This window comes from Panthera tigris, chromosome C1, assembly GCF_018350195.1.
Source record: "Panthera tigris isolate Pti1 chromosome C1, P.tigris_Pti1_mat1.1, whole genome shotgun sequence".
NCBI classification, from domain to species: Eukaryota; Metazoa; Chordata; class Mammalia; order Carnivora; family Felidae; genus Panthera; species Panthera tigris.
In genome coordinates this window covers 169,193,877-169,210,182 of record NC_056667.1, presented here as the reverse complement: position 1 = coordinate 169,210,182, position 16,306 = coordinate 169,193,877, and the positions used below count along the sequence as shown (strand labels likewise).

General features: G+C 34.2%; 1 protein-coding gene across 1 annotated transcript in view; it reads left to right on the top strand.

Moving 5' to 3' along the window:
• Positions 1-15,744, top strand: part of NCKAP1 (NCK associated protein 1) — a 108,637-nt gene extending 92,893 nt beyond the window's left edge. The window contains exons 25-31 of the mRNA XM_042994862.1: positions 5,423-5,505; positions 5,927-6,007; positions 10,067-10,160; positions 12,804-12,920; positions 13,525-13,634; positions 13,979-14,068; positions 14,898-15,744. Of these exons, the coding sequence (XP_042850796.1) occupies positions 5,423-5,505; positions 5,927-6,007; positions 10,067-10,160; positions 12,804-12,920; positions 13,525-13,634; positions 13,979-14,068; positions 14,898-15,014 (692 nt within the window). The 3' untranslated portion in view covers positions 15,015-15,744. The remainder of the gene's footprint in view (positions 1-5,422; positions 5,506-5,926; positions 6,008-10,066; positions 10,161-12,803; positions 12,921-13,524; positions 13,635-13,978; positions 14,069-14,897) is intronic.
• The last annotated feature ends 562 nt before the right edge of the window (positions 15,745-16,306 follow it).

Here is a 16,306-nt window from a genome sequence, read left to right as displayed (position 1 = left end):
AATGAAATTAAAAAGCTAAAAATGAAAGTACTGAGTTGGTAGTATTAGAGGGAGGTAGAGTGTGAATAAATATTTAGTAGGAAATTATTTTTAAATCTCTACCTGATCTTTTATGTTCATTGTTTTACTATGTACTTACATTTTCTAGTCTTGTTTTCTTTATTCTTAATTATTTATTGCGTGTTTCTCCCGTTTTTTAATAGTAGATCGCCCAACCAGCCTAACTACTTAACTTTTTACTAGTAAATAATGTTTTGACAATATCATCTGGTTAGAAGCATTTAATCCACTCCAATGTTCAGTGCCTGTTTACTGTTAACTTTAACTCTCTTGTTTGTAGAATCGAAACAAAACAAAATGAAATTTGTTAAAACTGCAAACAGTTTGCAGATTTTCAAAGTAAAATTCATAATCCTTTATGTAGATTTTATTTACTTGAATTTTTGTATATGGTAGTGGTGATTCATGACTTAATGGAATTGGCCAAAATCTAAATTGCTGAGTCTTAATGACCCATGTATGTCAAATTTGCCTTTAAATAGAATTTATTAAATCTTTTTGAGGATTTGAAAAAAGAAAAGATCTTCTTGCGAATGGCTTATTTAGTGGAGTAGAGAAAGCTCTTCTTTCAGTTGAACTATTTTCCAAAATTCTTTTGTCTTAGATCCCTATCTTTGTGCTTCCTTTACCCTGTATCCAGAAGTTGATGTACTTTTGTAGCAGTTTGACTTTCATAGCTGACAACCACATTCTTTTAATACCTTTAAAAAGCAGTATAATTTATTAAAAGTAAATTTGAATTGGGAGGTAATCTGGAATTAATCTTCAGTTTTAGGACTGTCTAGCTATGTGACTTGAGCAAATTTAATAATGTCTCTCTGTTTTCTCACAGTGTGTCTCATGGGGCTAGGTTAATCACTTTATTGACTTTCTTATTATAAATCTTATATTTTCTAATTTTGCCCTGACTTTGCCACCATCTGCAAACCTACAAGTTGCCTCCAAAGACCTTTACTTTAGCAGTACTTTGAATGTTTTTATCACCTGAAATTGCTGTACTGGTAAAATCTTGAATTTGAAACTCTACTCTCAGATCATAGTCCTGTCTTATGGCTTTCCCACTCCTCACTCCTTTGCCCCTATTAAATTTTTTGTCCTGGCTTATTGAAACTTTGACCTCTCTCTATTTTCTAATCAGCCACTTCCTGGTTTTACTTCCTTATCCATTCTGGACTATAAAGTTTAGTGATTTTAATTGCATTCTCCTCTGTGCCGTCATACTCTGACTTTGCTACACTTATCATTGCAAGCAGTTTCCCTGATCCCAGAAAAACCTCCTGCCCCCTGGAAGCCAGATACTGCTTGTAAAATAACACTTGTTATTGTTTTTTCTTAAGCTTGCCTCTTATTCATCCCTACCATTCTTCACGTTGCTAAATTTTACTAGCTTGAATTTGCTCTTTTGTCTTCCAAATTTTCTGTTTACTCTTGTACATAATAATGTGGTTACTTTCCTGAAACCTTTCTGGAACAGGTCATTAGTGACTATCCATTTTCAAAATCTGGTCCTTTTTCTTATTCTACTTGATTTCTCTGTAGTATTACCTGTTTTGCTCTCCTTTTTATTGAAACTTCATTTTCTTCATTTGCCAGTACTTTTGTCTCTTACCTTTTGCAAGCCACCATTTTACAGTCCTATTGGGAAAATGTATCCAGTCTTATGTATCAGTGTTTCTTTAAATATTCATCTCTAGCCTTGATTCTCTCTCTGGAGCTCCAGGCATTTAATGCCAAGTGCTAGTTTGACAAGGGTGTGGTCCATGGACCGGAGTTTGTTAAGAATGTAAATTGTTGGGGTTCCACCCCAGACCTACTAAATCAATTTGCTGGGACCCAACAAGTGATTACACTGAAGTTTGAGAAACACGGTTAGATATCTACAGCTATATGACCCACAGGTACTTGGCAACATCTCTGGAATAGGAAGGATATTGCCCTCATGGGAGGTATAAGGGGGTGGGGAGAAAGCCTGATACACTTTTATTGCCATTTTATTACCTCCCATGCCATTCAGCCAGTGATTCTCACAGGGAAATTTGGGTATGCTCTCTGACTCTTCTTGTCATCACATTCCACATCCAGTAGCTGTATCTTCCAGATTAGAGTCTGCAAATTGGTGGGTCATGTTTGGCCCAAGGATAGAATTTGCTTGGCTCTATCCTGCATTAAATTAAAACAAAACAAAACAAAACAAAACACAGTCTCTTTGATCATTATTTTAAAAATGAAAGATTTTTGCATAAATATCCAAACTTCTGGCTTCCTTCCTGAACCCTAGGACATATTTCCCCACATGGCAGTGATTGGCTGGAGCTAATAAGCAGTTGCCCCCTTTAGAATTTTTTTTCCTCCAGTTCCTTCCTCTCATTATTCTTTCCCCATTCTACTTAACTATTTTATGTTACCTGCCATAGATTTGAGCTTTTAACTCCTTCAGACTCCACCTCTTAAATGTGATGCCTGAATCTATTCCTTTTATTCCCATGGTTCCCATTTAAGGCTCTGTCATTATTTTGTGAACTACAGTTGTGGCTTCCTAATGAGTCCAGTCTTCCCTTTCTAACCCATCTTCCACATTTAGAGTCATATTTCTAAAGGTTTCTTTTCCTATCACTCTTTATATTAAAAAACAAACAAACAAACAAACGAACAAACAAACAAACCTGAACTACTAACCTTTCCTTGCTGGAGCATAGTCTCAAACTCCTTAGCATGGCATTAGAAAGCCATTATTTGGATCAACCTCCTATCCAGACATTCTTTCTAGAAACCTTATTTTCCCCACTGCTTTTTCTTGCCTGGCTTGAGATCCACATAGCCTCTGCTCTTAGTCTTGGGATATGCCTTAGCCTGTTTGGGCCGCTACAATAAAATATCAAAGATTGGGTAGTTTGTATGCAACAGAAATTTGTTTCTTACGGTTCTGGAGTCTGGAAGTCCAAATTCATGCTGCTGGCATGGTTGGGTGAGGCTCCTCTTAAGCGTCACAGACTTGTCATTGTATTTTCACATAACTGAAAGGGATAAGGTTCTCTCTGAAGCCTCTCTTACTGAAGGCAGTAATCAATTTATTGAGAGTTCCACCCTCATGGCTTGAGTACCTTCAAAAGGCCACACCTCCTAATACCATCAGCTTTTTGGGCTTAAGATTTTAATATATGAATTTTGTAGAGACTTAAACATTCAAAGCATAGCAAGATATTAATAAATTATGGAGGCTAAGAGGAAGTGCCAGTGGTTAAAAAGGTATGGCAAATAATTCATTAACAATAAGTTAAACACACATGAAGTTTCTCAGAACTTGAAAAAAATTTTTTTTAATGTTTGTTTTTGAGAGAGGGAGAGAGAGATAGAGTGTGAGGGGGAGGGGCAGAGAGAGGGAGACACAGATCTGAAGCAGGCTCCAGACTCTGAGCTTTCAGCACAGAGCCTGATGCAGGGCTTGAACACACGAACAGTGAGATCATGACTGAGCCAAAGTCGGATGCTTAACCAACTGAGCCACTCAGGCGCCCCTCAGAACTTTTAATGTGTCATTATTGTTCAAGGGGAGGTTGTGGGATATAGTTTTGGCAAAATTATTTGATTAAGTTCTGGGTATCATCACTTGGAAAATATATGATTATACCACACTACTTATTTTCTGATATACTCTCTGCCTTTCCTTTTTCTGGATTCCCTTTTTTTGTTGTTTGCTGATGTGGAATGCTTTTGTCTTCTTAATGTTCTTTTATGACCATCTTGGGCGATATTTTCTTAAATAGTTCCTTTCGCCCTTTATCTTCTCTCCTTTTCTGGATCGTAACAATTTCCTAGTCTCCTTTCTTGAATAACCATGTCATTAAACATCTTCTAGTCTGAGTTTCACTCCACTGAGTGTTAGAGAAAGATTAAAAATACTGATTGATTAGACTAGTTCCTGCTCATGTGGATTGTATAACATATTTGTGCCTCACCTCATTTTATTAACACTACTGTTTTAATTCTCATCACATTTTGGCTTATGTTATGGCTGTTAGTATGTTTTAATAAAGATGCTATGGTCAAGTTTTAAACAATCCACATAGGACGTAGAAAGTCAAAACAGTTCTCTGCAATCCTACTCCTCAAAGGCAACTATAGTTAACAGTTTTCTATATGTTTTTCTAGAAATATGTTATCAAATATATGTGTATATATATATATATGTGTGTGTGTGTATATATATATATGTATGTATATATATGTAATATATATATATGTATGTGTATATATATATATATTATATACTGTTGACTCTGAACAACATGGGGTTTAAGGGCATTGACCCCCCCCCCCGTAGTCAGAAATCTGCATAGAAATTTTGACTCCCCCCCAAATTTAACGATGAATAGCCTACTGTTGACCAGAAGACTGATAAACAGTTAACATATTTTATATGGCATATGTATTATATACTGTATTCTTACAATAAAGTAAGCAAGAGAAAAAAATGTTATTAAAATCGTAAGAGAAAATAAATTTATAGTACTGTACTTCATTTACCTGTGGAAAAAAATCCACATGTAAGTGGATCTGCACAGTTCAAACCTGTGTTGTTCAAGGGTCAACTGTATATCTTTTATCTCATAAATAGGATCATATTTTCTTAGTTTTCTTGGCAGTCCGTTTAGACTGTTACTTAATGTCTAGATTATTATTCTGTTTATATTTGTGTTCTTATTATACAGTATTATGCCTTATATATCAGGAATAATTCAGTAAATGTTTGTTGGCTTTTTAAAATATGAAAGTATTGATCCTTCCAGTTCTAATTGCCTTGAGTTTGTTAAGTTTTAATACTGAATATATAATAATAATTTTCAGAATAATGCTTTCTAACGAAATGTAAATTATCAAATCTGTTTATAGTCTTTAGCACCCTGGTCTTACCAAAACTGCTTGTGATCTCAGTAGTCATTTTTTGTTTCTTGACTCTCCACACCTCAACAATTTAAGAATTTATCATCTCCATGTTCTGGGACCTCTGGGCATTTAACTCCTGTCCACTCTGACAACTTCCTCTTTGTCCCCGAGTCTCTCTCTCCACCCTCCTACTTCTGCCATTTCTGAGAGGATTATCTGGGTTGCTGCTTATGTAATTATTTCAAGATTCTGGTGAACTATCTAAATCATTTTAAAGAATAGTGTGTACTCCATATGAAGTAAACTATAATTTCCTTAGTTTTAATATCAGCTTTCAGTACCTTTGCCTCTTTAATCACTTGTTCTAATCAAATTGCTATTGTGCCTTTTATCATGGGAATTTTATGACTAAAAGTTTTCTCCAAAGTTAAGAAAGACTCTAATTCCTGTTCTTCTCCTCTCCTTTCTTCCAATTTAGCTGTTGACAGTGTCTTGAAGAGGATGACAATAATTGGTGTAATTTTGTCCTTCCGATCATTGGCACAAGAAGCACTTAGAGATGTAAGAAACCATTATAAGTACATATCCAGTCAAATAATCCCTGTTAATTTCCCAGAAATTAAAAGTTACTTAAAATTCCAGTTTTCATAGTTATATATAATCAAATATGTAGAAATTAGGGTTATTAAATTTATTTTTTATTTTGGTATTGAAATTGGGGGTGGGAGGTATAGTTTGCCTAGATACTTTACTACATTTTCAACTTCACTCTTCATTAAAGCATTTTCCATTTTGGCTTTACTCAGCTTGGCATCAAACATATTTCATTTCTCCGTGTCTTAGTACTTTAGAAAATCATGTGAAAATAGAAAAAGTAAAATAATTTTTATGAAAACTAGAAATAATTGAATGGTAATATTTAATAAATTTAGGATTTGCCATTTAAAAATAAGTCTACATTTTTATTTGTTGTCCTGCCTAGGTCTTATCTTACCACATTCCTTTTCTTGTAAGTTCAATTGAAGATTTCAAGGATCACATTCCAAGAGAAACTGATATGAAGGTAATAAAACTTCTACTTGTCTAAAATGAAATATGAGTTACATGTGAAATAAAATTTAATAAACTCAAAACAATTGTAAAGTTTCTGTTTTAGAGTGATTAATTAGCATGCTGGCCTTTGAAAATACATCTTTGAGAGCTCAGCACTAAAATGCTGTGTGGGCATTTTCAAAGTTCATCTTCCTTGGTCACCTATAGCAATGTAAAGTGGGTTGGTATTGGTCTTTTTTCCTTAAGCTTATAGCTTTTTATACATGGTCATTATTAGCAGAATAAGAAAAACAAGCCATTGAGATAGGAGTTGTTTTGTTTTAAATAAAGTTCAATCTGTTTTTTTTAATTGATGTTTAAAAAGTCTTATAAAAGGATGTCAATTATAGGGTATAATAAAATTTTAATATCCTGTTTTTATGAATATAAGAGAAGATTAGTAACCACATGTGAGTTTATGATTTTTGTTTTGAAAATTTTTTGATCATGAAATCCAACTCACTTATTTACTCCCAGCATTAATTAACCAGTAGTTACACATCCAGTAAGTGACCTCATGTATATGTTTTCTAAACTTTCATGTGTCTTGGAAAGATTATTTTCTGTTTCATATTTTGAAATGCAGTGGCTGAAAAAGTTACGCTAAAGTCTTTTTATGACACTCAAGTCTTCTCAGATTGAAGCCTCTCACTTTCTGAGGCTTATCTTTCATCGCTTGTCCATCCTTGTCCTGTGCTCTTCCCTTTCCCTTTCTTCCTCTGCCCCTCTCTTCATATATGTATCCTGTGAGGTAACTAGTTCTTCCCAATGTGCATGCTCACATCTGTCTGTGTCATCCTCTCATTTATTCTACCTGCAAATCTTGCCCTTTTCTGTTTCTGCCTTTTGAAATCCTGCTTATCTTTTAAGGCGTGATTGAGTTGCCATCTTCTAAGAAACATTCCTTGATCCCCAGGCAATAAAGGATTTCTTTTTTCTTATTATTATCAGACAACTTTTTGTTTATCCATTGTAGAGTTAAATAAGTTCTGCCTTGCATTATAATTGTGTTTTTCCTTTTAAATTTATACTAAGTTGTAAACATTTTGAAGACCGTGTTTTCTATATTTTTGTTTCTCCCACAGTGCTTTGCATAAACATTTGAGATCAGTGATTGTCCTACGATTTTATAATTGAAAACCATGTATGATGATTAGTTCAAAATTGTTAAGTGGAAACAACTGTAGAAAAAAAAGTTAAAACATTAAAGAATCCTTCCTTGAGAATACACTGGTGTGTGGATTATGAGAATACTAATTAATATTCTGAGCAACTAATTCTCTTAGCACCAACATAATTATGTTTAGTTTTTAGCAAACTTTCAATAGAACTTCATATTTAAAAAAAAAAACAAACATGTATTTTTTTAAATCAATCTATTTTTAATTGAAGTATAGTTGTCATACAATACATTAGTTTCAGATGTACAATGAAATGATTCAACATTTATACCCATTATGAAGTGCTTGCCTTGATAAGTATAGCTACCATCTGTCACCATACAAAGTTACTATAACATTATTGACTATATTCCCTATGCTGTACTTTTCATTCATGTGACTTATTTTATATCTGAAAGTTTGTACCTCTTACTTCCCTTCACCCATCTGCCCAGTCCCCCTCCCTTCTGGCAACCACCAGTCCTCCAGATACATATTTAAAACATTTTTTTTCTTACATTTATTTATTTTTGATAGAGACAGAGCACAACTGGGGGAGTGGCAAAGAGAGAAGGAGACACAGAATCTGAAGCAGGCTCCAGGCTCCGAGCTGTCAGCACAGAGCCCGACTCAGGGCTCAAGCTCACAAACTGCGAGATCATGACCTGAGCCGAAGTCAGATGCTTAACTGACTGATAAATATTTTTAATAGCTTTATTTATAGTCACAGAGTTGTGGAACTATCACCACAGCCAATTTAGAGCATTCCAGAAAGAAACCTTATGCCCATTAGCAGTAATTCCCTAATTGTTCCTAGTCCCAGCCTTAGGCAACCACTAATCTACCTTCTGTTTTTGTAAATTTGCCTATTCTTGACACTTCATATAAATCATACAATATGTAGTCTTTTGGTACTGGCTTTTACTTAGCATAATGCTTTCAAGGTTTATTGATGTAGCATGTATCAATACTTCATTTCTAATTGCTGAATAATATTCCATTATATGGATATACAACATTTTATTTATCCTTTCATCAGTTGATGGTCATTTATGTTGTTTTCACTTTTTGGCTATTATAAATAATACTTCTGTGACTATCCATATACAGGTTTTTGTGTGGACATATGCTTCCCTTTCTCTTAAGTATATGCCAGGAATTGAATTGCTAGGTCATATGGAAACTCTATGTTTAACCTTTTGAGAAACTGCCAAATTGTTTTCAAAGTGGTTTGCCATTTTTCATTCCCAGCAGCAGTGTATGAAAGTTTCACTTTCTCTGTATCCTTGTCAATACTTGTTGCTGTCTGTCTTCTTAATTATAACCATGCTAGTGTGTATGAAATGGTGTCTCCTTGTTTTGCTAAACATTTTCCTGAAATGATGGATGTTGAACATCTTTTCATCTACTTATTGGCTGTTTGTGTATCTTCTTTGGAAAAATATCTGTTCATATCATTTGCTCATTTTTTCACTTGGATTGTTTGCCTTTTTAATTCTGAGATACAAAACTCATTATATGTTTGGATACAAGTCCAGTAACAGATACATGCTTTGCAAATCTCTTGTTCTGTGGGCTGTTTTTTTCATTTTCTTAATAATATCTTCTGCAGCACAAAAGTTTTTAATTTTGATGAAGCCTAATTTGTCTTTTTTTTTCCTTTGATTACCTCTGCTTTTGGTTCCCTAAGAAACCATTGCCTAACCCACAGTTGAAAAATTTATACCTATATTACTTCTAAGAATTTTGTGGTTTTAGCTCTTATGTTTAAGTTTATAATCTATTTTGAGTTATTTTTTGTGTGTAGAGTGAGTGGAGTAATTTTTTTTGTGGATCACAAAAAAAAAAAAATGTTTTCCTAGAACTTAATCCATGGCAATTTCTATTTATATTTTATACTGAATTTTTTTGTAGCACCATCAGAGGTAACCAATTATGTAGGTAGTTATATATATATACATATATATATATACGTATATACATACGTATATATATATATATATATACACACACATATCTCCTAAATACATGAAATCCATATGTGACACCAAAAAGAATTACTTTAGTCATTAGAAATTCCTTTATGGGGTTTTAAGTCATTACTCCTTAAAAATCTATGATGGGCCATCTGGCTGGCTCAGTCGGTAGAGCATGCAGCTCTTGATTTCTGGGTCGTGAGTTCAAGGACCACGTTGGGCATGGAGCTTACTTAAAAAAAAAATCTATTATGGGGGCTCCTGGGTGCATTGATCAGTTAAGCATCTGACACTTATTTTCGGCTCAGGTAAATGATCTCACAGTTTTGAGTTTGAGCCCTGTGTCGGGCTCTACAATGACAGTGTAGAGCTTGCCTGGGATTCCCTCTCTCCTCTCTGTGCCCCTCCCCTGCTCACTCGCTCTCTCTCTCTCTCTCTCAAAATAAATTTTTAAAAAATTCTATTATGGTAAGTAATTTACCATATTTATGGCTATGGTATGATGAGTCATTGAACCACCACAGTTTTTCATTAAATAAGTATGAGTGTAAATACAAGTTCAGTGATTTTGATTTGCTTTTGTTCATTTATTTATCTTTTGACTTGATACATTATATCCATACTTCCAAAAAAAAAAAAATGTTAGGCTGATTTTGTTGGCATTTTATACAGAAAGTATACAAATTTTCTTTGGCCTTAACAACAGGAAGTTCTAACAAGCAGTACATCATGAACTAATAACAGTTGTTCATTATAGGTTAGTTGTGCTGTGGTTCCTGTGTCACCTAAGCTTTGAAATCTAGTGTTGTTGTAGGTAGACTCTAATTTAAACAGTATTATCTTTTCTTACTAAAGTGAGATTTCTTACTCTGTAATTCTTACATATTTCATCAGGTTGCAATGAATGTATATGAGTTATCATCAGCTGCTGGATTACCTTGTGAGATTGATCCTGCCTTGGTGGTAGCTCTCTCCTCACAAAAATCAGGTAAAATGCATTAGTAAGTACATATTAGTCTTAGTTAAAATTATCAGGGCAACACAGATATAGATGTGGTACTTATTTACTCAAATGCCTGCTGAATGTCAAACTTGCATTTTATTTTATTTTATTATTTATTTATTTATTTATTTATTTATTTATTTATTTATATTTTTATTTTTATTTATTTATTTTTGGTGTTTGGGACATAGTCCTCATACAGGTTGATATTTAAACCATAAGACTAGATGAGATTACTGAGATCAGTTAGTTGAGGAGGATCAGGGTCTGAGCCCTGGGACAGTTGCAACTTTAAGAACTCCAGGAGAAGAGGAGGAACTACCAACAAAGAAACTGAGAAAGAAGGATGGATGAAGGAGAAGAAAAACTAGGAAAGAGTAGCTTCCAGCAAAGTGGAGAGGAAATGATCAACTATGTAGAATTAATATGGGCAATAGGTAATGTTGCCAAGAGCAGTGGAATTTTTGGAGCAAAAGGCTGTTAGGGCTTTCAAGCGAATTGGAAAAAGGAATAAGAAATAATCAGTATAAAACAACTCTATCAAGAACTTTACTGTAAAAGGGAGCAAAGAAATGAAATTACAGTAGTTAGAGGCAGGAATAAAATCAAGAGAAGGGCTGGAGTACCTGGGTGGCTCAGTTGGTTAAGCGTCCAACTCTTAATTTCAGCTCAGGTCATGATCTTTGTGGTTCATGAGTTTGAGCCCTGCGTCGGTCTCTGTGCTGTTTGGAATTCTGTGTCTCCTTCTCTCTCTGCCCCAACTCCACTCCGTTTGCATGCATGCTTGCATTCTCTCTCTCTCTCAAAAATAAACATTTTTTTTTTAAAAATCAAGAGAAGAATTCTTTTCAGGAAAGAAACTAGCAACATTTGTATACTAATGGAGATGGCCCAGTAGGTAGCATAATTGATAACTGGAAAAGGGTGTCCTATTTTCATTGAACTAGAGCTATTTACCATAGAGTCTGTACATTGTTACATTGTATTAAACATTTAAAAGATTGTAAGTCCAGCTCTTTGAAATGTAATACCCAGAATTCTGTAGATATTTCTAGATTTTTCTACAAAGTAAGTAACATTTTATCTGTTTCTGATACTTAAGTGCCCAACCCTGTCCTCTTGCACCTAGCATGTTTGGCTGGGTTCATCTGTTCTTTTTTTATTTAACATTGATTTTTGTCTCATTCTTCATGCAATATGTTAATTTATAGTCACATGAGTGCCACGATTACTCATTTTGCCACAGTTACATTTTTCATAACTAAATTTAAAAAAGTTTTTTTTAATGTTTATTTTTGAGAGAGAGAGAGAGAGAGAGTGAGTGGGGGAGGACCAAAGAGAGGGAGACACAGAATCCAAAGCAGGCTCCAGGCTCCGAGCTGTCAGCACAGAGCCTGATGTGGGGCTCAACCCATGAACCGTGAGATCATGACCTGAAGTCAGATGCTTAACCGACTAAGCCAGGTGCTCCCATAACTAAATTTTAAAAACACATTCTGGCTCTTTCAATTCTTACGTATAAGTGGTGGGATGAATAGTAGGGTAACTAGAATTTCCCAGGTACCAGATTCAAGTGCCTAGGTAACGTGCAATTTTAGTACACATTACAATAAATGTTTTAGAAAGGATTAGGTCTTAAAAGACTTAGGGCGGTGCTAGTTATTTTTATTTATGACTGGTTCCTTCTGTCTTCTAAAATGGAGAGGTTGGAAATCTCCACTTTCCACATTTATGTCTTTTAAATAGTAATAGTAAACTTCAAATCACTTTTATATCAATTCTAGAAAAAAATAAGGATTTTTTTAAATGACATTACAGAGTATTTATGATATAATAAATTTTCTAAACAACAATAAACAATTTTTTAATAAAGTAACATCAGTTTTCAGGGTGCCTGCGTTGCTCAGTTGGTTAAGTGTCTGACTCTTGATTTTGGCTCAGGTCATCATCTCATGCTTGTGAGATCAGGCTCTGCATCCGGCTCTGGACTCCACGCTGAGTGTGGAGAATGCTTGGGATTCTGTCTCTGCCTCTCCCCCTGCTTGTCTGTCTGTCTGTCTGTCTGTCTCTCTCTCTTTCAAAATAAACATTTGAAAAAAAATTACTTACCAGTTTACAATTAAGAAATTTTAGGGGGTGTCTGGATGGCTCAGTCAGTTGAGCATCCTCTTGATTTCAGCTCAATCATGATCCCAGAGTTGTGGGATCCAGCCCTGTGTTGGGCTCCACGCTGAGCGTGGAACCTGCTTGGTATTCTTCCCCCTCCCCTACACCCCTGTCTCCTGCTAGTGCGTGCGCGCGCTCTCTCTGTCTCTCTCTAAAATAATAAATAAAAATTAAGAAATTTTAGGATTCCACTTATCCTAATCACAGTTTTTACCCTATAATCTTACAATTTTTAAAAAAATTGTCTTTTTGTTAGAGGTTCTCGAAATATGCTTGAGTAGTGATAATAACCAATGATGTATATTATTTCTGTTCTATATTTCTTATAACAGTTCTGATTAGTTCTGTAGAAGCTCAGTAATGTACTCTATACAAAAATTAAAATTACTTTATCTCGTTTGATTATTAACTCAAGTAATTTTAAAGAAGTACCTTGGTTTTATTTTTAATTTTCTCTCTTAGAAAACATAAGTCCAGAAGAAGAATATAAAATTGCCTGCCTCCTTATGGTCTTTGTGGCAGTTTCTTTGCCGACACTGGCTAGTAATGTGATGTCTCAGTATAGCCCGGCTATAGAAGGTAATAGTGGTTTAAAATTATTTTGACAATGAAAAAGTCAGGAGTTTTGATACAATAGATACTCTTCAAGTAATTAATGTTCATTTATGATAGAATGTAGGTTAACTTACTAGCCACTTAAGTAGCTTTGTAACCTTGAGTAGTTGATTTTCTAAGCTTTCCATATCTTGATATATGAAATGTGTGTGTGTGCACCTTTGGGTGCTTGACTGTGTGTGACAGGGGATGGTGAGGGAGTATCCATCCAACTCTTAAGATTGTTTTGAAGATTGACAAAATGTAAAGCAGCTGAGAACTTTTTTAGGTTTCGGAGAGAATATAAAACTAATGTATAATTTCTTTTAGGGATTTTTTTGAAAATATGCCTGTTCAACGCAGGCATAATCATTTGTTGCTTTTTTTTTGCTATAGTATTTTTGAAAGCACTAGTCCTCATAACAGTGAAAGGAGAGCAAGGCAGGCTGTGTCCCAACTCTTTTTAATAACTCTTTTGAATCACTATTTATGTAGATTGTGAAGTCATTCATTAAAGACTTGCCTTTTATGTATTATTTGAAATTTTGGGGTCTCGCAAAAACCACAAACCCTATTTGCACTTTCTCAGGGCACTGCAACAACATACATTGCTTGGCTAAAGCCATCAACCAGATCGCTGCAGCTTTGTTTACAATTCACAAAGGAAGCATTGAAGACCGACTGAAAGAATTTCTGGCGGTATGTATAATCTAATAGCAGAACTCATGACATTTTATGAGGAAAATGACAACTGTCAGATACAACAGAATAAATTCTCTTTATTTATTTATTTATTTTTTCTGGAAGGAGGACCAGGTGAAGGCAGGCATTAAAATCAAGGAGCCATTTGACATTTTTTCCCTTAACAGATCTCTCCTAGAGCTCTGCAATATGATCTTCTTTTTTTCTAAGCTGATGTTTGGACTGCCTTAGAATTTTGCCCATTATCTTATATGTAGCTGTATTATAAGTTGAAGCATACTGAAAATAAACAAGAAACTTGTGAACATTAAAACTTACTTAAAATGTCTGTATACTTTAAGCTTGCATCCTCCAGTCTACTGAAAATTGGCCAGGAGACAGATAAAACAACAACAAGAAATAGAGAATCTGTTTATTTACTGCTAGATATGGTAAGTCTCGTTTTATTTTTTATTAACAACAACAAAGTTTCTGTTATTCCTGATAGTCTTTTCTTGGGATTTAGTAATTAAATATCAGTAAGAGCTGAAGTACCTTTTTGATCCCTTCTGTTCAGTTCACTCTTTCTAAATATTGCTGGAAAGACTGACATCACTTGTATTTTACCAAATGGCAACCATATCAGAAGACAACAAAATAAAAGATTTGCATTCTTGGATTCTCTATGCCTAGTCAGTGCTGTCTCTTCACCATCCAAACCAGCTATGCTTGTTTCTACCATGTGACTCTTCCCTCACTTGAAATAGTTTCCTTTTCCTGCAGAGATCTGTATCTGTCTTATGATTTAGCATACCCCATAGCTATACTATACTCTTTGTCTAGGTAGACTTTCCTCATTACTCTGGCCCACATTAATCTTTCATCCCTTTTGAACTCCTGGCTTTCCACTTCATTACAGCTGGTCTTATGTTTATTTGGCTTTTTTACTTAGTCTTGGGAACCCAGTGGGACTTGATGATATGGACCATATTTTGAATATGTTTGTATTGTCTTGCATGTCTAGTGTACTGTTGAGGGCAAATGTGAACGTGCTCAATATATTCCTGTTGATTAATAGACTTCATTGAAAAGTGGTGATTTTAGACATTTTGCTAGCAAAACATTGTGACACATTTATATTTCAGGTTTTAAAGTAAAAGGAAAATAATTTTCTATCAATTTCTAATAAGAACACTATAGAAATTATGATTTACTGGCTATGAGTAAATGTTCCCATTATAAATAACTTTAATTCTTTGATGAATTTTTGCAACTTTTCAGATTGTGCAGGAATCCCCATTCCTGACAATGGATCTTTTGGAATCTTGTTTTCCTTATGTCTTGCTGAGAAATGCATACCACGCTGTCTACAAGCAAAGTGTTACATCTTCCGCATAAAATATCTACTTATTGAAGACAAGCACGCATTTTTGTTGCTTTGGTTTTACCTGTAAACTGTGGAACTGTTTTACCTTGAGGCCTGAAAAGCAGTTTTGTGGATTATAAATTTCTTTCCTACGATTGTATTTTCTGATCATTGGTTTCATTTAATATGGTTGTACTACAGTACACTTGGTTGATTTAGCTTTTACCTTCACTGAATTCACTAAAATTATTCCTATAATTTTAGAAGATCATTGTTTGGAAAGCATACATTATCTCTATGTTTTTGATATTTGAAAATGAAAAAACCCTTTGCTTGTTTATTTCTGAAAAAGAATTGTATTTAGTGATTATTTTAGATAGTGATATTATAGCATTCATCTGTGTGTAAATTATTTCATATAGGGAAGAGTTCTGATCTGTACCTATGGTTCTTATTGAAAACAAAACTGGATGTGCATTTCTGTGATGTTATGAATACATTTCTACTTTATTTTGAAACATTTGCCAAACTAAATACTGTAACACTATATAACATTAAAAACGTTAAAGGACTGCTTAGCATTAGAAGCAGACTATGTCCGGAAATTCTAAAACAGCAGCATATGTTGTTGCTTGTATAAAGCCTGGTGATAATTTTTAGACTAACTTCCATGGTGCCCTACTGGCATTAGCACTACCATTGTACCCTGCTGTATAATAAACAATCTTAGACATTTATCAATTGTTGATACAAATGTTAGTCCCTAACCACTTTTTATATGTTTTAAATTTTTGAAATTCAAGTGTACCTGCCATAACATAAAATAAACACTAGACTGTATCCCATTTTGAATTATTTCCTTAATTATGTATCTCTAGAAATGTATTCAATAATATGAGAGTTTTAGTTTCAACTTAGTTTAAAATAAACTTTAGGAATGTCTAAGTATAGCATTTGATGCCAGGTCAGCTGTCACAAACTTTGCTTAAATATTTTGAAAAAACACTCCACAGGAAAACAATTTTAAACAAAATTGGAAAATAAAATCACATAACATTTTTTAAAAATTAAGAACTAAAAGGAAATTTGTGCCATCACATTACTAATTGTTTATGTGACCAAATGGACAGTTACATGAAAGAATGGGAATAGAATGATAATGGAACTAGCGCACATGTTGCTGAGAACTACTACATCAATCATGAATAAATGGGAAAGACCTGCTTAGTGGTTGGCATGGAGGGCAGAGGAGCTCATTTTGTTTAAAAACTAACCTGTTTCTCAGCAGCTTCCTATCTGGATATCAAATAGAGCTTTTTTCACA